This window comes from Scylla paramamosain, chromosome 1 (genome assembly GCF_035594125.1).
Source record: "Scylla paramamosain isolate STU-SP2022 chromosome 1, ASM3559412v1, whole genome shotgun sequence".
In the NCBI taxonomy this organism is placed as follows: Eukaryota; Metazoa; Arthropoda; class Malacostraca; order Decapoda; family Portunidae; genus Scylla; species Scylla paramamosain.
Genome location: NC_087151.1, coordinates 25,544,493 through 25,569,010, shown reverse-complemented (window position 1 = coordinate 25,569,010; position 24,518 = coordinate 25,544,493). Strand labels below are relative to the sequence as shown.

The window sequence follows — 24,518 nt, the reverse complement described above, 5'->3', positions numbered from 1 at the left end:
ATAAAAAAAAGGAAATCGTATTAGTCATATATTATGTGCGTGACATTTACACGGAAGACCCCATCAGTGTCTGCATTGTTGTGTTGCGGTGGTTCGTGGTCTCAATGGTAGCCGTGGCCATATCCGTAGCTTGCAGGGTAGTGGGCCTTGCCGGAGTAGGTCACCACTGGGTGGTAGCCGCTGCCGTCAGCCCAGTAGGACACCTTCTGCACGCGGCCGTCGGGAAGGTTAACCCAGTAGCCGCCGTTTACGCCTCCGTAGCCGTTGCCCTTTTCACTCTGGCCGAAGTTGGTGACGCCAGCAGATACGGCGTAGTCATAAGCGTAGGGAGTGGGAACCTGTGGACGCAGGACAAGAATGGAGGAAGCATTAGGAACAGCACTGCCGCTGTTGTGTGCGTGCGAGTACAAGAAGAGGAATGTTATCAGCTCATGCTGTGTGCACAGCTTACACTGTAGCCGCCATATCCACCGCCAAAGCCGCCGCCGCCCCCGAAGTGGACGCCGCCGTGGCCGCCTGCGTGTCCTCCGGGCATGGCGAGGACGGCCGAGACCGCCAGGCAGAGGAAGAACATCTGAGAGGAAGGAAGGGAGAGCATCAACTGACAACGTGCATGTTCCTGTTGAGTGACACGACTTCACTGTGCCAAGACAGAGGCTTTGCTTCACCATCTCCCAGAGGGTGAGCGGCGGCACTCACGGGTCTCCACATGGTTGATGGTGCGTGGTGGTGATGCTGCTGCTGCTCACTGACATCAGCTGCTCGCCGCGGATCTTTATACCCGCAGTGGAGGCTCCCGCGCTAGGCCGCCATGATTTGACGTTTTGCGAGTACAGCCCTGAGTCGCATCCATGAAGGGCGTCCCGCCCTCCCACATCAGGAATGGCTCACTTACGGAGATGGAAAACCAGCCAGTGGTCTGAAAGTAGGAACAAAAGAATGTATAATTCGTCTCGTCTATCTAGATGTATTGTATGGTGTCAGAGGCTCCTTTGTAAACAAGCTGTTCACTACCAAGGCGTTGTCCCGCAGCCACGGAGGGGAAAAGTGCAGCACCGATGAGAAGTGACCCACTGCCTGCTGTCGTTACCTCTCAAGCGATGATTTAGGGATGACTTACGCAACACACCTCTTGCTTAATCAAATCTATGGTTAAAAAAAATGGAGGGTTATATATTATTGTCATACACTGTATATAAGTACACACAAGTACACACCGGTATTTAGGCCACCACAATGGACTGCTGGATGTTGTGGCATATATGTTGGTTTCGTGAATCCATTTCCGGCTTATATGCATTCTGATTTTCATATTAATTTCTTAATAATTTATTCTATATAGGAAATAAAGAGAAAAGCGTGATTTAAAAGAGATTCATGGCAATGAAATGGAATGCATATAGGAACCGAATACGGAAAATGGCTGCTTTCATTATGATTTGATCACATTTTTTACTTATTATTCGTCAACGCTTCTCTTTTCTGCGCTGCTGTTGTTGTATGTGATAGTGCATATGCAAATCTGACGAATTTGCTGTGTCTTTTGGTTAGTAGGCAACCGGATGGATGCATACTTTTACTGAATCAATAATACCTTGTGTACCATGTTTGTTTTGCCTCTCCCGCCTCTCTCAGAACGCTCCTCATTTATCAGGCAACGGCTGGATCCTCATTACAAATATAAAGTGATGAAAGTTGTTGAGATTGCCTTTTTTTTTTTTTTTTTTTTGTGTGTGTGTGTGTGTGTGTGTGTGTGTGTGTGTGTGTGTGTGTGAGAAAAGCCCAAATCATTTTAGATTGGAGAACGCGGCGCTGCGGTGATGGTAAAGGTCTTGTGTGTCTCCGGTCATGGTGGTGAGGTAGTGGGGCGCTTTTGGCAGATGAAGATAGTCCCTGGCAGGGACACTGACTACCTGGTATATGCTTGCTTTCCCTAACAAGGGAAAGCAAGTGTGTACCTGCCTCGGCCCTTGATATTTAGCCAAGATATTAACCCCTTGACACGAAGAGATGGTATGCTTGATTATACCACCAGATTTTTCCTTCCTATATTCTAGGGAGTGCGTACCTGGACTTGTACCATTATACATTCTCTGCCTATCAAGGGGCATATACCGGCTCTACTTTTCAGGTGGAGCATACCAATTCTATCCATCAAGTGTGGTGTATGCCTAGCAAGGTCCTAGATAAGTAGAACAGGTATAATCCCAGTTATATTTTCCCAAGATTCCAAGGGTAAATACTTCGGGCATTTGATTGTTCTACCTACTCAGGATGGCATACACCTGCTGTGCCTATCAAGGGTTGGTATACACCTATCACGACCCTCAACAGGAAGAGAAGGCCCTCATAATTATATACCCCAGCCATGCAGCCCCTAGATTGTAGGTGACAAATAACTGAGGAACATAAGAGCTCTGACTCTCTAGGACGTGTATACCGGACCTCCCTGTCAAGGGTGGCATATACCTGATCTCCATGGAGTGCTGTACACCGGCTCAACCGTTCAAGGGTGCATAATACACTTGTTTTAGCTAGGTATCTGCTAACAGTGTAGCTAGTTCCCTACCAACCTAACTGGCTATCTAGCCAGTTATCTGGACTTCTCAGTCAGCGTCATCATCAGCATACCCAATGGGGGAGACCAGCAGCCCTGATGGCAACGCTCGTGCTCCTCTATACGGGGCTACATATTTGTGTTGCTTTTTCCTGGCACCTGCTGTCACGTGACGCAGAGTTTGTATGACAGGATATATATATATATATATATAGAGAGAGAGAGAGAGAGAGAGAGAGAGAGAGAGAGAGAGAGAGAGAGAGAGAGAGAGAGAGAGAGAGAAAGAGAGAGAGAGAGAGAGAGAGAGAGAGAGAGAGAGAGAGAGAGAGAGAGAGAGAGAGAGAGAGAGAGGGAGATCAGTTTATTTTCTGAGGTATCTTGACACTCCTATTTTGCAACAGTTCAAGTCGCAGGCAGGATCGTTCTTACATGTGGGCCAACATGACTTCTAAACTTTAGACCACATAGCTATATTGATTCTCAAGATTATGGTGAAACACACACACACACACACACACACACACACACACACACACACACACACACACACACACACACACACACACACAATCAATACAATATTGTAGCTATCTTTAAAGAGGAAAATAACTGGCAGTATAAGTTCCTAACAAATTCTACCCACCTTCATGCACAAAAAAACAAGCACACCACACTTGCGTAAATACTCCATACACAGTATTATTCGACACGAATAAAAGATTTTCTGGTATAAGTCATTTATTATGTGCGTGACATTACACACGGAAGACCCCATCAGTGTCTGCATTGTTGTGTTGCGGTGGTTCGTGGTCTCAATGATAGCCGTGGCCATATCCGTAGCTTGCAGGGTAGTGGGCCTTGCCGGAGTAGGTCACCACTGGGTGGTAGCCGCTGCCGTCAGCCCAGTAGGACACCTTCTGCACGCGGCCGTCGGGAAGGTTGACCCAGTAGCCGCCGTTCACGCCTCCGTAGCCGTTGCCCTTTTCACTCTGGCCGAAGTTGGTGACGCCAGCAGAGACGGCGTAGTCGTAAGCGTAGGGAGTGGGAACCTGTGGACGCAGGACAAGAATGGAGGAAGCATTAGGAACAGCACTGCCGCTGTTGTGTGCGTGCGAGTACAAGAAGAGGAATGTTATCAGCTCATGCTGTGTGCACAGCTTACACTGTAGCCGCCATATCCACCGCCGAAGCCGCCGCCGCCCCCGAAGTGGACGCCGCCGTGGCCGCCTGCGTGTCCTCCGGGCATGGCGAGGACGGCCGAGACCGCCAGGCAGAGGAAGAACATCTGAGAGGAAGGAAGGGAGAGCATCAACTGACAACGTGCATGTTCCTGTTGAGTGACACGACTTCACTGTGCCAAGACAGAGGCTTTGCTTCACCATCTCCCAGAGGGTGAGCGGCGGCACTCACGGGTCTCCACATGGTTGATGGTGCGTGGTGGTGATGCTGCTGCTGCTCACTGACATCAGCTGCTCGCCGCGGATCTTTATACCCGCAGTGGAGGCTCCCGCGCTAGGCCGCCATGATTTGACGTTTTGCGAGTACAGCCCTGAGTCGCATCCATGAAGGGCGTCCCGCCCTCCCACATCAGGAATGGCTCACTTACGGAGATGGAAAACTACTCATTAGTGCGGGAGGGAAGAGAAGGAAGGAGGCTTGTAATTGAGTGCTTCCGGATATTCCATCAAGCTTGCGTGATATATGCCTCCATGGATGTGATTTCTCTCTCTCTCTCTCTCTCTCTCTCTCTCTCTCTCTCTCTCTCTCTCTCTCTCTCTCTCTCTCTCTCTCTCTCTCTCTCTCTCTCTCTCTCCTAAGATAAAGATATCATCTCTACTTCATAACAGTTCACTTTCCCCCCTCAAAATAAGATGCTTCTCTGTAACAACCATTACTGAAGCTTTCCTTATCAAAAGAACGTATATCAACCTTGATGTTTATTAGCTCTAGGGTCGTGTGGCCCTTGTGAATGAATCCTCTAGGAACCATTTACATCAGTCTTCCTCCGTAACACACATCAGGTTCCAGATTACTTTTGTATAAGCATCATTTCCTCAATTTTCTCTTATTATTGGTAGTTGTAGTAATAGATGTCTCGTAGTATTAGTAGTATTAGTAGTAGTAGTAGTAATTATAGTACTATTAGTAGTAACCAAGAACAATACACTATTTTTCCCTCTCTTCCCCAGGCAATAGATGTCAGATTGCTGTCCTATTGTGTCGCAAATTAACGAGAAAAAAGCTGCGGACATAAAGAACCACAAACACACATCTCTCTATCAGGTCGGCGGCGTGTCCTTCACCAGGGCTCTCATTCACAGCATTGCGTTGTGAGCATGTTCTTCCCACGCCAGACCAGCACAAGTAGATGAGATTATGGTTAACTAATCTCCAGCTCCCATTTTATTTTCTCCTTCGTTCCCTCTTTTCTTTCTCGTTTTTCCTCCTTTCTCCCTTTCCCTTCCTTTCTTCTCTTTCTTTTTCTCCTTTTCTTCGTCTTAGTTTCCTCTTTTTCTTCCTTCCTTCTTTCTTTCTTTCCTTCCTTCCTTCCTTCCTTCCTTCCTTCCTTCCTTCCTTCCTTCCTTCCTTCTTTCCTTCCTTCCTTCCTTCCTTCCTTCCTTCCTTCCTTCCTTCCTTCCTTCCTTCTTTCCTTTCTTTTCTTTCTGTCTTTCCTTCACTCTCTCCCTCCTTCCATCCCTCCCTCCATCCTCTCTGCTTTTCTTCCTCGCTCCTGTTCACTCACTCTCTCTCTCCTTTCTTCTCCATCTCCTACCCCTTTCTTCCTCCATCCCTCCCTTCCTCCTTCCCTCCCTGTATCTATCCTGTTCTTCTATGCGTATTTTAAATGATAGTGGTAAATAAATAAATAAATACCCTTGTTACAGGCTGATAGGTCTTCTGGTATTTGTTTTTCTCATGTATTCGTATATGTATTCTACCTCCAAACTGTATGCCTCCTGTCCTCTTCCCGTCCATTTCCTCTCTCTCCATCCTTCCTTCCTTCCCTCCTTTTTTTCCTTCTCTCCCTCCCTCATGCAACCGCAGCGAAAAATTACGTATTAGGGCCTTTCTGTACCACGCCCTTATCAGTCACCACGTCCTCTCTCGTAAACCTCCGTTACCACTTCTACACTACTCTCCACCCTTCTCTTCTGCGCCGCACCTCCACTACAGTCAAAAGGTTCCACTTGGTTATACGAGTTTTTAAGTGTGTTTGTGATTCTAGCGACAGATTGACAAGATTTTTACATTATTAACAGGAGAAACACTCTTGAGAACACGGCTAACCATCTCTGGCTTTTAAAAATAGTCGTGATGTGAGACAGTAATGCGTTTCTGATGCACGGGCCGCAGTAAGACTCCCTCACCACACCCTCACATGTCACCAGTCACCACACCTTCACCACCCACCACAGTTTGCCAGCCACGTGATTATCTTTAGTTTCCATCAGCAGTTTGATATTTGCCGCCAGCATATTGTTCACGCCTCACACCTAACCGTGACAACAGTGTGCGGATGCAGTGGTTGGGCAATAGTAGTAGAAGTAATAGTGGTAGTAGGAGTAGTAATAATAGTAGTTGTTGCTGTCACTGTTCCTGCTACTATTGTTGTTGTTGTTGTTGTTGTTGTTGTTGTTGTTGTTGTTGTTTATGTTGTTGTTGTTGTTGTTGTTGTTGTTGTTGTTGTTGTTGTTGTTGTTGTTGTTGTTGTTGTTGTTACTTTTGTTATTGTTGTTATTGATGCGCCTGCTGTTGCAATAAATTCAAATATTTGGTCAAATATTTAACGCTCGCTTTTCCCTCATCCTTGGGTTCCCTGTCACTTTAGACGATTCTGAAGTTGCCAATCATTCAATCTGTGGACCATGTATTCTTGTGTATTGCTTTTTGTCACTTATGTTTCCAGCATCTATTGTTCTCGGCCTTGTGTCTGTTGTGATCCCCGAGCCATTTATCTATGTGCCGCAGCACCAGTGATCGTCATGACACACCCTCGTGATGGAATTTGCTAGTCGATGGTGGCGCTCCCGAAAACGAGATGGTGGCTGTGATGGTGGTGGTGGTGATGGTGGTAGTGCGTTTGTGTATATGTGTGTGTAATTCACCACGGGCTAGAGGATCACGCAATGGACTCATGATTGCCAACTTTACCTTAGAGCTTATTTTAACCAATCTGTAGCAAGTCTGAGAACTTTCATGCACACCACACAACATCCCTTTGGTCAACAACTGTAACATCTCAGAGTGTACAGCTGATTTATCTTTGTGTGTGTGTGTGTGTGTGTGTGTGTGTGTGTGTGTGTGTGTGTGTGTGTGTGTGTGTGTGTGTGTGTGTGTGTGTGTGTATGTGTGTGTGTGTGTGTGTGTGTGTGTGTGTGTGTGTGTGTGTGTGTGTGTGTGTGTGTGTGTGTGTGTGTGTGTGTGTGTGTGTGTGTGTGTGTGTGTGTGTGTGTGTGTGTGTGTGTGTGTGTGTGTGTGTGTTGCACCATGACCTTTTCCATTATTTGGACGGAGACTCAATTAGGTTGTATGTTTGGTGAAGGCCGATCGTCGTGCTCAGTTAGTTCCAGGTCATAAGCTATTTTTCCATCTACTTTTCATAAGGCAACTGTATGACATCACTCTGGCTTATTTGTGTCTAGTAGCACCTGCAGGATGAACTCGTATATCTGCTGACCTGCTGATTTTCCGCCTTGATCTAAGGACCGAGGGGACTCACAGTGTGCACCACCCATCCCTCCCTTCCCTGTTGGTCACAGCACCACGCCTCGGATCATGGACACCAGGGACAAGGATGAGAGCCGCTGAAAAGTACAGGTGAGCAACGTGTCTCTCAGATTTCTTTTCTTTTTTTTTTTTCTTTTTTTTCGTTTTCTTTATGTGCGTTTATAATTACTCATCAAGGCCAGGTAGATATGAGTCCCGCATTTGATCTGAAATTGGTGTCCTCGCTAATAACGTCACGGCGGTGATGCAGGAGATAAAGGCTTTATTCTAGTAATTATACATTTGTTTTGCTTTATAATAGAAACTAGCGTGCGAATTTTTTTATGCGAAAATTTGATTGACATCATTTCTTGACAAGCAACACTGAACGATGTGATGGTGGTGGCGGAGGTGGCGCGTTTCGCTGGTGATTTTTATTACCTGTTGAGGGTTACAACGAAGTACAGATTGCGTTACAAAGACAACTTGATGTGGCACCCGGATGTGGTACTAGCTTTATCGTGAGCAAAGTCTCATACCTAACACCATCCGCACCTCAAGCCACAATAAGAGGTGAATTACGCCACGTGGACGTAGATCTTTCTACTGAGAGCAAGGTGTTGGAACAGAAGTAACAAACATCCTTCACATGAGCAATTTATTATAAGCTTGTAATTTACACGGAAGACCCCATCAGTGCTTTTATCAGTGTCATGCAGCGAGTCGTAGTCTTAGTGGTAACCACCGTATCCGTAGCTTGCAGGGTAGTGGGCCTTGCCAGAGTAGGTCACCACTGGGTGGTAGCCGCTGCCGTCAGCCCAGTAGGACACCTTCTGCACGCGGCCATCGGGAAGGTTGACCCAGTACCCGCCGTTCACGCCTCCGTAGCCGTTGCCCTTTTCACTCTGGCCGAAGTTGGTGACGCCAGCAGAGACGCCATAATTGTAAGCATAAGGGGTGGGAACCTGTGGACAAAAGGACAACAGTGAGAAACTGAAGTTTGTGCTTAAAAATTCTAACTCTTTTATTTACACGAAAAACAGGTCTTACTCACAGCGTAGCCATATCCGCCACCATAGCCGCCACCATAGCCGCCACCAAAGCCGCCGCCGTGGCCGCCGCCGTGGCCGCCGGCACCGAAGAAGACAGCAGCGTGTCCGCCGCCACCGCCGAGGTTAATTCCACCATGTCCACCTCCGTATCCTCCCGGAAGGGCGAGGGCGGCGGAGGCCAGAAGGCACACCAAAGACACCTGCAGGGGAAGGGAGGGAAGGGCGCCAGATTAAGGCAAGAGACGGCAGTGGCAGTGAGCAGGTGTTAACACTTTGCTGAAGGCTGCTGTGTGTGTGTGTGTGTGTGTGTGTGTGTGTGTGTGTGTGTGTGTGTGTGCACCACGGCACAGAGAGCTGAGGGCAGTGTGGCGGGCGTCGCACTCACGGGTCTGATCATGGCTGGAGGTGCTGCGTCGGTGAGAACGGTTTGACACTGTCTTCTGCTGGAGGGAAGGCACACTTTATACCCCGAGCTGCTGCGCGCCGCGCCGCCAAGGCTGTGATGACCACGGGTTTTTTTGACCCGTGGTATTAGGTTTGTGGTCTACGTGGTATCCGTTTTTTTTTTTTTTTTAATGTTCATTGTTGACTTCCTCTCTCTGACCTTCTTTGTTCCATCTTGAACAAATTGTGCAGCATAACGTGTTCTTGAACTGCCTCTCCTGGCACGGTAATGCTCCTTCTTGCATTGTTTCCCTGAGCAGGATGTAAACGTGCCATGTAACACCACGCCCGTTCTGAGTAGCAAGTCAGCGATTTTCATGTAAGCAGAATTAACGCTTTTTTACAAAGATCTGTGCCAAAGTTACAAGATAACAGTCAATACTAAATGACATACAATATACTCAGTCCTGCGTAGTGTGTTTCACTCTTTCTATATATAAACGAAATCCAAGCAGTCTCTTCTGCAGGCTGCTCTTCGATACCGTGAAATGTCTGCGTGTTAGTGACTCATTTAAGTCATAATTCAGGTCCTGACGGTGATAGATTTTAGCCTTGGATGGACGCCACTTAGCGGGAGAGGTAACGCGTTCTTGCAATCCAAGCATGGAAGCGACTGGTATTTATTTTTTTATTTTATGTATTTATTTATGTATTTATTTATTTATTTATTTATTTATTTATTCTGTTTACATATTTATTTACCTATTTTTTTTATTTTATTTATTTATATATTCATTTATTTATTTATTTTTTATTTTGTTTATATATATATATATATATATATATATATATATATATATATATATATATATATATATATATATATATATATATATATATATATATATATATATATATATATATATATATATATTTTTTTTTTTTTTTTTTTTTTTTTTTTTTTTGGGGAGGGGTGGGGGGTGGTGCGGGGGTCTCTGTTAGCTTCGATGATGGTGCTGCCCATAACAGGTCTTAAAAAATCCGCACGACCAGTGAGGAAAGGAATGAATGCCTTAAGAACACGCGTAGCCATTGCCATAAAGTTAAAATCAATAAAGCATTCAAAGTGCCTCGTATAGACCACTCGACACCACGTGGGAAAGGTAAACCCGCATTAAGATTTCTTCTGAAAAAAAAAAAAGTTCAGACTGTTACAGACTCTACTCTCAACAAATGCAAAGTACTTAGCGTAGGTAGTTACACAATAAACAACGAAACTCTGATAGGTTCAGGGTACGAAAAAGATTTAGGAGTTATGGTTAGCTCTGAACTCCGTCTTGGAAAGCAATGCATAGAGGCCAGAAACAGGGCAAATAGGGAATTAGGATTCATTTTTAGGAGTGTTAAAAGTAGAAGGCCCGAAGTAATACTAAAGTTATCTTTGGCGCTGGTCAGACCTCATTTAGACTACGCTGTGCAGTTCTGGTCGCCATATTACAGGAAGGATATAAGTCTATCAGAATCAGTACAGAGGAGAATGACTAAAAAGGATACAGGGGATGAGAAGTATTCCTTATGAGGCTAGATCGAAACTATTAAATTTACATTCTTTAGAGAGACGTAGGTTAAGAGGGGACCAGATAGAAGTTTTTAAGTGGTATAAGGGTTATAACAAGGGGGACGTTAGCAAAATTCTTAGGATCAACAACCAGGACAGAACAAGAAATAACGGGTTCAAGCTTGAAAATAATAATAATAATAATAAGTTTAAGAAAGAGATAGGAAGAAATTGGTTCTCGAATAGAGTGGTAGATGAATGGAACGGACCCAGTAATCAAGATAGTGCTAAGACATTAGGGAGCTTTAAGAGAAGACTAGACGGATTTGTGGATGGGGATGATAGGTGGAAATAGGTAAGTATATTTTATACATGGACTGCCACGTGTAAGCGTGGTGGTTTCTTGCAGCTTCCCTTATTTCTTATGTTCTTATTATGTTCTTATGTAATGTTCATCATGACAGCGACATAAGACGATCACGTTTGGCATTGTGGTCATGCATCAGAGACGTGGTGTAGGTAAAGTTGAGTCAGTCCCGCTATTCTGAAGTCCTCTAGTATGTTAACAGTCATCTTACGAAAACCTGACGAATGATTAGATTTGCAACAGATCAGAGGACTTAAACTAGATAAAACGCTAAGCACAATGAAAGTTAGCACGGTAGGTTGTTCGACTACTCCACATGCAACATTGCGGCGAGGAGAGAGAAAGGCTGAAGACAGTCAATTAGAGGAGCTGATAAGACGAAATGTCTTTTTTTTTTAATTATTTCATACTGTTCTAAAGAGCGATATGAATGGAAATGTTCCCTTTCCATGTATGTGAAGCGTGTTCCAACCATGGGCGATAAGGCTCCTGTACAGAGTTAGCAGCTTTGGTGGTGAGAAAAGTTAGAGGGAACGGCTCAGAACCCCATCAGGCTCATAAGCCTTCCGAGGGTTAAGTCCAGCGAGGGCATGGAAAACATCATTAGGAAGAATCTTAATGGGAGGCATGAAATAGTCGGAGGGTGGAGGAGAGGGAGGAACAAGACATGAATCATCTTGTTTTTGGCAAAGATTTGATTCAGGATTTTCGGTAATTGCACTTTTCATTTGGCCCTTTAATAAAAATAATGAGTTCATTATTTAGTTTGATCTACATCTTTTCTGTAGTGCTTCACCCTTTACCTGTCTTCATGATTGCAGTCACGACCAGTATTTTTGCCAACTGTCTGCTAGGAAAAACGTTTCTTTTCTGACTTTCTATACTTGTAGTTTCATCTGCATTTACAGTCCCATGTCCATGTGCTTGATGACTCATTATTTTCATGATATTTATATTCGTTCGAAACCGATAATTAAGATTGTTCATCCTAATCGTCTTTTTGCGTCTAGAAAGTCGACGCTGACGAGATTCTCACATGACAGAATATAAGAATTTTATTGGGAACTTCACCTCACTGCCGAGAGTGTCGCGTGCAACAAGTATCACAGAGCCAGTCACTGCCACACTATACAAGACTATACATTCCATTACCTGTCGACTTTGTCATCGCAAAGTACTAAAGCTACGTAAATTTCATACACTTCTTTTTCTTGCGCTCTCTAATTAATTTCATCAGAGGCACTAGTAATATGTTACTCCTGAAAGCACAGCTTTAAATACTTATATTCTTAGTTGACAAGGTTTAGAACACCGTTGTCATATTCTTAATCAGCCTTCTAAGTAACTTCCCTCAGGATTTACCGAGCCCAATGTGCGTCCCGGGCAGACAAAGTGTAATCTGTAATCTGCATCTCGGAATCGAAGTAGTGATTTAATTTCCTCGTGGCAACCCTGATTGCAAGGAAGGCAAGTTTTGGTATTCGGATCACCATGTGCTACATGACGAACCCCAGCGGTATTGCTGGGAATCGAACCCACTTGCTAGATGACATATCATGAAAGAGAGATTGACTAAATAATCTTCCAATTTATTATAAGCCTGTCATTTACATGGAAAACCCCATCTCTCCTATGCCGTCTTGCGGTGGGTTGTGTTCTCAGTGGTACCCGCCGCCGTGGCCGTATCCGTAGCTTGCAGGGTAGTGGGCCTTGCCAGAGTAGGTCACCACTGGGTGGTAGCCGCTTCCGTCAGCCCAGTAGGACACCTTCTGCACGCGGCCGTCGGGAAGGTTGACCCAGTACCCGCCGTTCACGCCTCCGTAGCCGTTGCCCTTTTCACTCTGGCCGAAGTTGGTGACGCCAGCAGAGACGCCATAATTGTAAGCGTAAGGGGTGGGAACCTGTGGACAAAAGGACAACAGTGAGAAACTGAAGTTTGTGCTTAAAAATTCTAACTCTTTTATTTACACGAAAAACAGGTCTTACTCACAGCGTAGCCATATCCGCCACCATAGCCGCCACCATAGCCGCCACCAAAGCCGCCGCCGTGGCCGCCGCCGTGGCCGCCGGCACCGAAGAAGACAGCAGCGTGTCCGCCGCCACCGCCGAGGTTAATTCCACCATGTCCACCTCCGTATCCTCCCGGAAGGGCGAGGGCGGCGGAGGCCAGAAGGCACAACAAAGACACCTGCAAGGGAAGGGAGGGAAGGGCGCCAGATTAAGGCAGGAGAAGGCAGTGGCAGTGAGCAGGTGTTAACACTTTGCCTGCTGAGTGTGTGTGTGTGTGTGTGTGTGTGTGCACCACGGCACAGAGAGCTGAGGGCAGTGTGGCGGGCGTCGCACTCACGGGTCTGATCATGGCTGGAGGTGCTGCGTCGGTGAGAACGGTTTGACACTGTCTTCTGCTGGAGGGAAGGCACACTTTATACCCCGAGCTGCTGCGCGCCGCGCCGCCAAGGCTGTGATGACCACGGGTTTTTTTGATCCGTTGTATTAGGTTTGTGGTCTACGTGGTGTCCGTTTTTTTTTTTTTTTTTTATATGCTCATTGTTGACTTCCTCTCTCTGACCTTCATTGTTGCATCTTGAACAAATTGTGCAGCATAACGTATTCTTGAACCGCCTCTCCTGGCACGGTAATGCTCCTTCTTGCATTGTTTCCCTGAGCAGGATGTAAACGTGCCATGTAACACCACGCCCGTGCTGAGTAGCAAGTCAGCGATTTTCATGTAAGCAGAATTAACGCTTTTTTACAAAGATCTGTGCCAAAGTTACAAGATAACAGTCAATATTAAATGACATACAATATACTCAGTCCTGCGTAGTGTGTTTCACTCTTTCTATATATAAACGAAATCCAAGCAGTCTCTTCTGCAGGCTGCTCTTCGATACCGTGAAATGTCTGCGTGTTAGTGACTCATTTAAGTCATAATTCAGGTCCTGACGGTGATAGATTTTAGCCTTGGATGGACGCCACTTAGCGGGAGAGGTAACGCGTTTTTGCAATCCAAGCATGGAAGCGAATTCTTTTTTCTATTTTGTTATTATTATTGTTATTATTATTATTATTATTATTATTATTATTGTTATTATTATTATTATTATTATTGTTATTATTATTATTATTATTATTATTATTATTATCATTATTATTGTTATTATTATTATCATTACTATTATTATTATTATTATTATTATTATTATTATTTTTATTATTATTATTATTATTATTATTATTATTATTATTATTATTATTATTATTATTATTATTATTATTTTCATTACTATAAATTTATTTATTTATTTGATTTATTTATTTATTTTTATTTATTTATTTTTTATTTATTTATTTATTTATTTGATTTTTTTTTATTAATTAATTTATTTATTTTCATTTTATTTATTTTATTTATTTATTTATTTTTTTTTTTTGGGGGGGGGTGGAGGTCTTTTTGTTACCTTCAGTGGTGGTGCTGCCCATAACAAGTCTTAAAAAATCCGCACGAGAAAAGGAATGAATGCTTTGAGGACACGCGTAGCCTTCGCCTTAATCAATAAAGCATTCAAATTGACTCGTATTGACCACTCGACACCCCGTGGGAAAGGTAAACCCGCATTAGGATTTCTTCTGAAAATGTCAAGTTCAAACTGTTACAGACTCCCCTAGTGTTCATCATGACAGCGACATAAGACGATCACGTTTGGCATTGTGGTCATGCATCAGAGACGTGGTGTAAGTAAAGTTGAGTCAGTCCCGCTATTCTGAAGTCCTCTAGTATGTTAACAGTCATCTTACGAAAACCTGACGAATGATTAGATTTGCAACAGATCAGAGGACTTAAACTAGATAAAACGCTAAGCACAATGAAAGTTACCACGGTAGGTTGTTCTACTACTGCACATGTAACATTGCGGCGAGGAGAGAGAGAGGCTGAAGACAGTCAGTCAGAGGAGCTGATAAGACGAAATGTTTTTTTTTTTTTTTTTTTTTTCATTATTTCATACTGTTCTAAAGAGCGATATGAATGGAAATGTTCCCTTTCCATGTATGTGAAGCGTGTTCAACCATGGGCGATAAGGCTCCTGTACAGAGTTAGCAGCTTTGGTGGTGAGAAAAGTTAGAGGGAACGGCTCAGAACCCCATCAGGCTCATAAGCCTTCCGAGGGTTAAGTCCAGCGAGGGCATGGAAAACATCATTAGGAAAAATCTTAATGGGAGGCATGAAATAGTCGGAGGGTAGAGGAGAGAGAGGAACAAGACATGAATCATCTTGTTTTTGGCAAAGATTTGATTCAGGATTTTCGGTAATTGCACTTTTCATTTGGCCCTTTAATAAAAATAAGGAGTTCATTATTTAGTTTGATCTACATCTTTTCTGTAGTGCTTCACCCTTTACCTGTCTTCATGATTGCAGTCACGACCAGTATTTTTGCCAACTGTCTGCTAGGAAAAAGGTTTCTTTTCTGACTTTTGTATACTTGTAGTTTCATCTGCATTTACAGTCCCATGTCCATGTGCTTGATGACTCATTATTTTCATGATATTTATATTCATTCGAAACCGATAATTAAGATTGTTCATCCTAATCGTCTTTTTGCGTCTAGAAAGTCGACGCTGACGAGATTCTCACATGACAGAATATAAGAATTTTATTGGGAACTTCACCTCACTGCCGAGAGTGTCGCGTGCAACAAGTATCACAGAGCCAGTCACTGCCACACTATACAAGACTATACATTCCATTATCTGTCGACTTTCTCATCGCAAAGTACTAAAGCTACGTAAATTTCATACACTTCTTTTTCTTGCGCTCTCTGATTAATTTCATCAGAGGCACTAGTAATATGTTACTCCTGAAAGCACAGCTTTAGATACTTATGTTCTTAGTTGATAAGGTTTAGAACACCGTTGTCATTTTCTTAATCAGCCTTCTAAGTAACTTCCCTCAGGATTTACCGAGCCCAATGTGCGTCCCGGGCAGACAAAGTGTAATCTGTAATCTGCATCTCGGAATCGAAGTAGTGATTTAATTTCCTCGTGGCAACCCTGATTGCAAGGAAGGCAAGTTTTGGTATTCGGATTACCATGTGCTACATGACGAACCCCAGCGGTATTGCTGGGAATCGAACCGACTTGCTAGATGACATATCATGAAAGAGAGATTGACTAAATAATTTTCCAATTTATTATAAGCCTGTCATTTACATGGAAAACCCCATCTCTCCTATGCCGTCTTGCGGTGGGTTGTGTTCTCAGTGGTAGCCGCCGCCGTGGCCGTATCCGTAGCTTGCAGGGTAGTGGGCCTTGCCAGAGTAGGTCACCACTGGGTGGTAGCCGCTTCCGTCAGCCCAGTAGGACACCTTCTGCACGCGGCCGTCGGGAAGGTTGACCCAGTACCCGCCGTTCACACCTCCGTAGCCGTTGCCCTTTTCACTCTGGCCGAAGTTGGTGACGCCAGCAGAGACGCCATAATTGTAAGCGTAAGGGGTGGGAACCTGTGGACAAAAGGACAACAGTGAGAAACTGAAGTTTGTGCTTAAAAATTCTAACTCTTTTATTTACACGAAAAACAGGTCTTACTCACAGCGTAGCCATATCCGCCACCATAGCCGCCACCATAGCCGCCACCAAAGCCGCCGCCGTGGCCGCCGCCGTGGCCGCCGGCACCGAAGAAGACAGCAGCGTGTCCGCCGCCACCGCCGAGGTTAATTCCACCATGTCCACCTCCGTATCCTCCCGGAAGGGCGAGGGCGGCGGAGGCCAGAAGGCACAACAAAGACACCTGCAGGGGAAGGGAGGGAAGGGCGCCAGATTAAGGCAGGAGAAGGCAGTGGCAGTGAGCAGGTGTTAACACTTTGCCTGCTGAGTGTGTGTGTGTGTGTGTGTGTGTGTGCACACCACGGCACAGAGAGCTGAGGGCAGTGTGGCGGGCGTCGCACTCACGGGTCTGATCATGGCTGGAGGTGCTGCGTCGGTGAGAACGGTTTGACACTGTCTTCTGCTGGAGGGAAGGCACACTTTATACCCCGAGCTGCTGCGCGCCGCGCCGCCAAGGCTGTGATGACCACGGGTTTTTTTGATCCGTTGTATTAGGTTTGTGGTCTACGTGGTGTCCGTTTTTTTTTTTTTTTTTTTTATATGCTCATTGTTGACTTCCTCTCTCTGACCTTCATTGTTGCATCTTGAACAAATTGTGCAGCATAACGTATTCTTGAACCGCCTCTCCTGGCACGGTAATGCTCCTTCTTGCATTGTTTCCCTGAGCAGGATGTAAACGTGCCATGTAACACCACGCCCGTGCTGAGTAGCAAGTCAGCGATTTTCATGTAAGCAGAATTAACGCTTTTTTACAAAGATCTGTGCTAAAGTTACAAGATAACAGTCAATATTAAATGACATACAATATACTCAGTCCTGCGTAGTGTGTTTCACTCTTTCTATATATAAACGAAATCCAAGCAGTCTCTTCTGCAGGCTGCTCTTCGATACCGTGAAATGTCTGCGTGTTAGTGACTCATTTAAGTCATAATTCAGGTCCTGACGGTGATAGATTTTAGCCTTGGATGGACGCCACTTAGCGGGAGAGGTAACGCGTTTTTGCAATCCAAGCATGGAAGCGAATTCTTTTTTCTATTTTGTTATTATTATTGTTATTATTATTATTATTATTATTATTATTATTGTTATTATTATTATTATTATTATTGTTATTATTATTATTATTATTATTATTATTATTATTATTGTTATTATTATTATCATTACTATTATTATTATTATTATTATTATTATTATTATTATTTTTATTATTATTATTATTATTATTATTATTATTATTATTATTATTATTATTATTATTATTATTATTATTATTATTTTCATTACTATAAATTTATTTATTTATTTGATTTATTTATTTATTTTTATTTATCTATTTTTTATTTATTTATTTATTTATTTGATTTTTTTTTATTAATTAATTTATTTATTTTCATTTTATTTATTTTATTTATTTATTTATTTTTTTATTTACTTTTTTTTTTTTTGGGGGGTGGAGGTCTTTTTGTTACCTTCAGTGGTGGTGCTGCCCATAACAAGTCTTAAAAAATCCGCACGAGAAAAGGAATGAATGCTTTGAGGACACGCGTAGCCTTCGCCTTAATCAATAAAGCATTCAAATTGACTCGTATTGACCACTCGACACCCCGTGGGAAAGGTAAACCCGCATTAGGATTTCTTCTGAAAATGTCAAGTTCAAACTGTTACAGACTCCCCTAGTGTTCATCATGACAGCGACATAAGACGATCACGTTTGGCATTGTGGTCATGCATCAGAGACGTGGTGTAAGTAAAGTTGAGTCAGTCCCGCTATTCTGAAGTCCTCTAGTATGTTAACAGTCATCTTACGAAAACCTGACGAATGATTAGATTTGCAACAGATCAGAGGACTTAAACTAGATAAAACGCTAAGCACAATGAAAGTTACCACGGTAGGTTGTTCTACTACTGCACATGTAACATTGCGGCGAGGAGAGAGAGAGGCTGAAGACAGTCAGTCAGAGGAGCTGATAAGACGAAATGTTTTTTTTTTTTTTTTATTATTTCATACTGTTCTAAAGAGCGATATGAATGGAAATGTTCCCTTTCCATGTATGTGAAGCGTGTTCAACCATGGGCGATAAGGCTCCTGTACAGAGTTAGCAGCTTTGGTGGTGAGAAAAGTTAGAGGGAACGGCTCAGAACCCCATCAGGCTCATAAGCCTTCCGAGGGTTAAGTCCAGCGAGGGCATGGAAAACATCATTAGGAAGAATCTTAATGGGAGGCATGAAATAGTCGGAGGGTAGAGGAGAGAGAGGAACAAGACATGAATCATCTTGTTTTTGGCAAAGATTTGATTCAGGATTTTCGGTAATTGCACTTTTCATTTGGCCCTTTAATAAAAATAAGGAGTTCATTATTTAGTTTGATCTACATCTTTTCTGTAGTGCTTCACCCTTTACCTGTCTTCATGATTGCAGTCACGACCAGTATTTTTGCCAACTGTCTGCTAGGAAAAAGGTTTCTTTTCTGACTTTTGTATACTTGTAGTTTCATCTGCATTTACAGTCCCATGTCCATGTGCTTGATGACTCACGTGTGGCTCTAAGCCACACGTCAGAAAGACATGATAAGACGAGAGAGACTAAAATTAAATATTCCTCGTATTTATTATGTGTCTGTCATTTACATGGAAAACCCCATCTCTCTCATGCCATCTTGCGGTGGGTCGTGTCCTCAGTGGTAGCCGCCGCCGTGGCCGTATCCGTAGCTTGCAGGGTAGTGGGCCTTGCCAGAGTAGGTCACCACTGGGTGATAGCCGCTGTAGTCAGCTACGTAGGACACCCTCTGCACGCGGCCGTCGGGAAGGTTGACCCAGTAGCCACCGTGCACGCCTCCGTAACCGTTGCCCTTCTCGCTCTGGCCGAAGTTGGTGTAGCCAGCAGAGACGCCATAGTTGTAAGCGTAGGGGGTGGGCCTCTGTGGACACAAGGACACCAGTGAGAGGCTGAAACCTTTGCTTAAGACTGCCACAAGTGTTTAGCCCCAGCAGAAGCAGGTCTTACTCACAGCGTAGCCATATCCGCCACCATAGCCGCCACCTTGGCCGCCACCAAAGCCGCCACCGTGGCCGCCGCCGTGGCCGCCGCCGTGGCCGCCGGCACCAAAGAAGACAGCAGCGTGTCCGCCGCCACCGCCGAGGTTAATTCCACCATGTCCACCTCCGTATCCTCCCGGAAGGGCGAGGGCGGCGGAGGCCAGAAGGCACACTAAAGAGACCTGCAGGGGAAGGGAGGGAAGGGCGCCAGATTAAGGCAAGAGACGGCAGTGGCAGTGAGCAGGTGTTAACACTTTGCCGAAGGCTGCTGTGTGTGTGTGTGTGTGTGTGTGTGTGTGTGTGTGCTTGCGTGCGTGCGCGTGCGTGTGTGCATTCGTGCACCGCGGCACAGCAAGGTGAGGGCAGTGTGGCAGTCTCGCACTCACGAGTCTGATCATGGCTGGAGGTGCTGCGTTGGTGAGAGCGGGTCGGCACTGTCTCCTGCTGGAGGGAAGCCACACTTTATACCCGGAGCTGCTCCGTGCCGCGCCGCCAAGGCTGTGATGACCACGAAGTTTTTGTAACCTGTGAAGGACCCACGTGTGACAGTTTTTTTTTTTTTTTTTTTCACGATTTGGCTTGTCTTTCTGACCTGTTTGCTGTATCTTGAGCAGTTTGTGTAACGTTAGGTATTGCTGAACTGCGTCATGTAATATGCTCTTCTTTGCATAGTTTCCACGAACAAAACGTAATCGTAACGTAACCCTAAACGCGTGATGAGTAGGTGAGGCACTTTCCTGTAAACAACGATTTATTTTAGCTAAGATTTTTCCCAAGATTATAAGGTAACTAATAATACAGAATGGCACTGAATATGCTCAATCCTGCGACGTATTTCACTCTCTGCTTAATCACAATCACGGCAGTCTTCTCTGCAGGACTTTCATGGACACGGTTAAAATGTCCACATGTTAGTGCCTCATTATAGGATCTGATGGCGCTGCGTTTTTGCCTCGACTCTCAGCCAGAGAGCTGACGTGAAGACGCGGATCACTTCCACTCACCTCAAAATTTTTTTTTTTCTTTTTACTTCCATTTTTTTCTTTGGCGGGAGAAGTGATGCACTTGACGTAATCATAACATTAGAGGGAAGAGGCCGCCAATCAGCATCGTGTGGAAAATGGGACAGGGAAGACGAATTTTAACATGGTCTTTCGAAGCACCACCTGCGCGGCGTAAGCTGAAGAACTTTCTTTAATTAGATTTTCATTTTCATTGATTAAGTAGAAAATGTATCTTAATTAGATAATATATTGACATTTACATGATAAACCAATCTTTTGTCATCAAACCCAACATTAAAAAAGTGCTTCCATCATGATTAAATCACAAACAATAATGTAAGGAGACATAAATCTGCTCTTCTAGACAGGGTGGAATCAAAAGCTTTTCGTCTCATCAACTCCTCTCCTCTAACTGACTGTCTTCAGCCTCTCTCTCACCGCCGCAATGTTGCATATCTAGCTGTCTTCTACCGCTATTTTCATGCTAACTACTTTTCTGATCTTGCTAACTGCATGCCTCCCCTCCTTCCGCGGCCTCGCTGCACAAGACTTTCTTCTTTCTCTCACCCCTATTCTGTCCACCTCTCTAACGCAAGAGTTAACCATTATTCTCAATCATTCATCCCTTTCTCTGGTAAACTCTGGAACTTCCTGCTTGCTTCTGTTTTTCCACCTTCCTATGACTTGAATTCCTTCAAGAGGGAGGTTTCAAGACACTTATTCATCAATTTTTGACCACTGCTTTGACCCTTTTATGGGACTGGCATTTCAGTGGGCATTTTTTTATTAGATTTTTGTTGCCCTTGGCCAGTGTTCTTCCTACATAAAAAATAAAATAAATAAATAAATATTTAGTGTTGTATGGAATTAAAATCTAAAGCTGCATCAAGAACTGTTCTGGAGGAATGCGCTTCAAACTACAAGGTAAACAGACAATTAAGTTACCAGGGCATCAATTCTTCTAATTAGAATTTTATGCTACGAGAAATGCAACGAGATGACACATTGATGGCAGTGCAGTGATGGTGGTGGAGACGCGTTCCAGACATCTCTAAGCAAGCAACCCGCAATGTAACTAGTCAGTCTTCTTTCATTACCTTCCTATTGCTATTTATAGTTCACTAGAAGTTATGAATGACATATATTGCTACAGATGAAGAAGAATACGGATTCAGGAAAGGAAAAGGTACCATTAATGCTATATTTACATTGGAATGTTGCTGCAGCAAGTGAACAAAATGCAGAAAGACATGTATATGTGTTGTATAGACTGAATGCTTCGAGAAAGAACTCGGTATTCAAGAAAGGATTTGGTACAGTGAAACACGAATGTAGTGGCCACGTTGAGAGAGTTTGGAACTGGAGGCAAGGATGTAACAATAATTACCAATTTGTACTGGGATCAAAGGGCAGCTATGAGATATCATGACAAGAAAACAGATTGAATACAGACAAGAAATGGCGTTAGACAGGGATGCGTTCCATGTCCAGATTTGTTTTCTTTATATGAATAGCGAGTGATGGAAAAATTGGAAGGAGTATCAATAGGTGGAAGAAATATTTATTAAATAATGCAAAGTACGCAGACAGTACCGTTCTTCTGGCTGACTTAGAAGGGTCACTTCAAACATTGGTGGACAGATTGCAAGTGAAATGTGAAAGGAGAGGATTGGAAATTGTCATTAAGTTTGAGACTATGACTCACAAAGAGAAGACAAAGAATAAGAGAGCAAGTTCTCATACAAGGAAGATCTATCAAGCAGACAGAAAGTTTTAATTATCTTGAAAGCTTGATTAGTGAGGATGCAGGAAGCGAGAAAGAGATGAGTTGCAATAGCTTAGACAACTATCGGAAATATGAAGGTGCTGACTAATCTGGCTATGAACATGGAGACAAGGTTGAAACTCTTAAGATTTCGTCAGGTCTTCGTTACTTTATAAAGTGTGAGACTCGGGCAATTAAAGCGAATGTGAAGAGAAATATAGAGGCTGCAGAAATATGTATTTTTAAGGAATGTGATGAGAACTCCATGGACAGACAGAGTTACAAACGAAGAAGTGTTGCGAGGAGCTGTAGAGCAGAGACAACTTCTGAAATATATAAGATAATCAAAGTTACTTGGTCATCAGCTGAGAGAAAAATTGCTCAAAAGAGATTGCTTACGAGGGAGAGTGGAAGGAAGAAGAGAAAGAGGAAGTCAGAGATTCAAATTCATGGATAGTTTGGTGGAAGATATGGGTGGAGGGAACTGTGTAACGGAAGATGTAAGGGGGGCTAACGATAGGGAGGAATGGAGGTGTATGGTCACTGACGCCACAAGACTGGCACCTCGGTAAGATAATTGTTACAGGAGGATAAGGTGATGATGGACCGAGACAAAGTGGGAATGGGAGGCTACCAGACTAAGACAATCAGGAGAAACTGTAGAAACAAATGTACGAATAAAGTGCAGTATATTCTTGGCCAGCCTTACAACAACACGTCTTTGAGGATGTAGGCAGGCACGCTGCTGGCCCGGCAGACGAGGTGTAATGTACGTTCTTGTACATCCCGGAGCTGCTGCAGTGGTGCCATTCCCTCATGGTAACTGCCTGTAATGATTTTCGTGCTCGAACCATCAAGAAACTGAAAGGTATTACTGCAAATGGAACCCACACGCCAAGAAGACATGTTAAGAAGAGAGGGATTAAATATTCTCGCATTTATTCATCTCAGTGCCTATCATTTACATGGAAAACCCCATCTCTCTCATGCCGTCTTGCGGTGGGTTTGATTTCTCAGTGGTAGCCACCGCCGTGGCCGTATCCGTAGCTTGCAGGGTAGTGGGCCTTGCCGGAGTAGGTCACCACTGGGTGGAAGCCGCTGTAGTCAGCTACGTAGGACACCCTCTGCACGCGGCCGTCGGGAAGGTTGACCCAGTAGCCACCGTGCACACCTCCGTAGCCGTTGCCCTTCTCGCTCTGGCCGAAGTTGGTGTAGCCAGCAGAGACGCCGTAGTTGTAAGCGTAGGGGGTGGGCCTCTGTGGACACAAGACACCAGTGAGAGGCTGAAACCTTTGCTTAAGACTGCCACAAGTGTTTAGCCCCAGCAGAAGCAGGTCTTACTCACAGCATAGCCATATCCGCCACCATAGCCGCCACCGTGGCCGCCACCAAAGCCGCCACCGTGGCCGCCGCCGTGGCCGCCGGCACCGAAGAAGACAGCAGCGTGTCCGCCGCCACCGCCGAGGTTAATTCCACCATGTCCACCTCCGTATCCTCCCGGAAGGGCGAGGGCGGCGGAGGCCAGAAGGCACACTAAAGAGACCTGCAGGGGAAGGGAGGGAAGGGCGCCAGATTAAGGCAAGAGACGGCAGTGGCAGTGAGCAGGTGTTAACACTTTGCCTGCTGTGTGTGTCTGTGTGTGTGTGTGTGTGTGTGTGTGTGTGTGTGTTTGTGTGTGTGCTTGCGTGCGTGCGCGTGCATGCGTGCGTTCGTGCACCGCGGCACAGCAAGCTGAGGGCAGTGTGGCAGTCTCGCACTCACGGGTCTGATCATGGCTGGAGGTGCTGCGTCGGTGAGAGCGGATCGGCACTGTCTCCTGCTGGAGGGAAGCTGCACTTTATACCCCCAGCTGCTCCGCTCCGCGCCGCCAAGGCTGTGATGACCACAAGATTTTTATGACCTGTGAAGGACCCACGTGTGACAGATTTTTCATTATCTTTCTTGCTCGAGAATGTACTCGTATTGTTGACTTCCTCTCTCTGACCTGTTTCGCTGCATCGTGAGCAATTTGTTCAGTACTATATGTCATTCAATATTAGGATGTTAACATTTATCCTTACATTTTTTTTTTTTTTTTCCTGCGCAGGATGTAAACGTAACATGTAATCCGTCTCATGCATGTGATGACCACTTCATGAACAATAAGTGAGATGATGGTGGCAGGGACGTCAAGTTCAGCTGTTAATAAAGATTTATGCCATTGGGTGTTAGAAAGACCGGATATCTAAAGCGTGCATAAGGATAAATTAATACTAAATTGTTTCCAATATACACATTCCATTGGGATTTGTTACACACCGGCCATCGATCCATAATTATCGTCTCTGCAGGTTTCTCCATCTCAGTACCACATCCCCCAGGTGACAGTTTGCCAATATTTTCATTTAAGTCTTATCGGTCGTCGAGACTTCCTGCGGCTTTTTTTTCTTTTTTTTTTTTTAATGAGAACGGGACAATTTTGGCTTAAAAACTCCTCAACCGACTGTCT

General features: G+C 44.4%; 7 protein-coding genes across 7 annotated transcripts; all 7 read right to left on the bottom strand.

The window, feature by feature from the left end:
- LOC135099895 (uncharacterized) lies at positions 1-1,199 on the bottom strand. Its single transcript, XM_064002586.1, has 3 exons — positions 700-1,199; positions 452-574; positions 1-338 (listed from the first exon to the last, which is right to left on the bottom strand). Exons 1-3 carry the CDS (start codon positions 709-711, stop codon positions 102-104), a joined length of 372 nt encoding a protein of 123 aa, XP_063858656.1. The 5' UTR covers positions 712-1,199; the 3' UTR covers positions 1-101.
- A 2,078-nt stretch (positions 1,200-3,277) lies between these two features.
- On the bottom strand, positions 3,278-4,144 carry LOC135099834 (uncharacterized). Its single transcript, XM_064002461.1, has 3 exons — positions 3,968-4,144; positions 3,720-3,842; positions 3,278-3,606 (listed from the first exon to the last, which is right to left on the bottom strand). Exons 1-3 carry the CDS (start codon positions 3,977-3,979, stop codon positions 3,370-3,372), a joined length of 372 nt encoding a protein of 123 aa, XP_063858531.1. The 5' UTR covers positions 3,980-4,144; the 3' UTR covers positions 3,278-3,369.
- Positions 4,145-7,908: 3,764 nt separating this feature from the next.
- Positions 7,909-8,805, bottom strand: LOC135099780 (uncharacterized). Its single transcript, XM_064002328.1, has 3 exons — positions 8,702-8,805; positions 8,319-8,516; positions 7,909-8,229 (listed from the first exon to the last, which is right to left on the bottom strand). The coding sequence occupies exons 1-3, from the start codon at positions 8,711-8,713 to the stop codon at positions 7,996-7,998; spliced, it is 444 nt and encodes a 147-aa protein (XP_063858398.1). The 5' UTR covers positions 8,714-8,805; the 3' UTR covers positions 7,909-7,995.
- A 3,375-nt stretch (positions 8,806-12,180) lies between these two features.
- LOC135099724 (uncharacterized) lies at positions 12,181-13,060 on the bottom strand. Its single transcript, XM_064002238.1, has 3 exons — positions 12,973-13,060; positions 12,616-12,813; positions 12,181-12,526 (listed from the first exon to the last, which is right to left on the bottom strand). Exons 1-3 carry the CDS (start codon positions 12,982-12,984, stop codon positions 12,284-12,286), a joined length of 453 nt encoding a protein of 150 aa, XP_063858308.1. The 5' UTR covers positions 12,985-13,060; the 3' UTR covers positions 12,181-12,283.
- Positions 13,061-15,796: 2,736 nt separating this feature from the next.
- On the bottom strand, positions 15,797-16,631 carry LOC135099561 (uncharacterized). The gene is made up of 3 exons (XM_064002114.1): positions 16,569-16,631; positions 16,210-16,407; positions 15,797-16,120 (listed from the first exon to the last, which is right to left on the bottom strand). Exons 1-3 carry the CDS (start codon positions 16,578-16,580, stop codon positions 15,878-15,880), a joined length of 453 nt encoding a protein of 150 aa, XP_063858184.1. The 5' UTR covers positions 16,581-16,631; the 3' UTR covers positions 15,797-15,877.
- Positions 16,632-18,814: 2,183 nt separating this feature from the next.
- Positions 18,815-19,721, bottom strand: LOC135102134 (uncharacterized). Its single transcript, XM_064006918.1, has 3 exons — positions 19,648-19,721; positions 19,234-19,443; positions 18,815-19,143 (listed from the first exon to the last, which is right to left on the bottom strand). The coding sequence occupies exons 1-3, from the start codon at positions 19,657-19,659 to the stop codon at positions 18,901-18,903; spliced, it is 465 nt and encodes a 154-aa protein (XP_063862988.1). The 5' UTR covers positions 19,660-19,721; the 3' UTR covers positions 18,815-18,900.
- A 3,231-nt stretch (positions 19,722-22,952) lies between these two features.
- Positions 22,953-24,370, bottom strand: LOC135103815 (uncharacterized). The gene is made up of 4 exons (XM_064010660.1): positions 24,303-24,370; positions 23,792-23,903; positions 23,376-23,573; positions 22,953-23,286 (listed from the first exon to the last, which is right to left on the bottom strand). Exons 1-4 carry the CDS (start codon positions 24,368-24,370, stop codon positions 23,044-23,046), a joined length of 621 nt encoding a protein of 206 aa, XP_063866730.1. The 3' UTR covers positions 22,953-23,043.
- Positions 24,371-24,518: the final 148 nt, after the last annotated feature.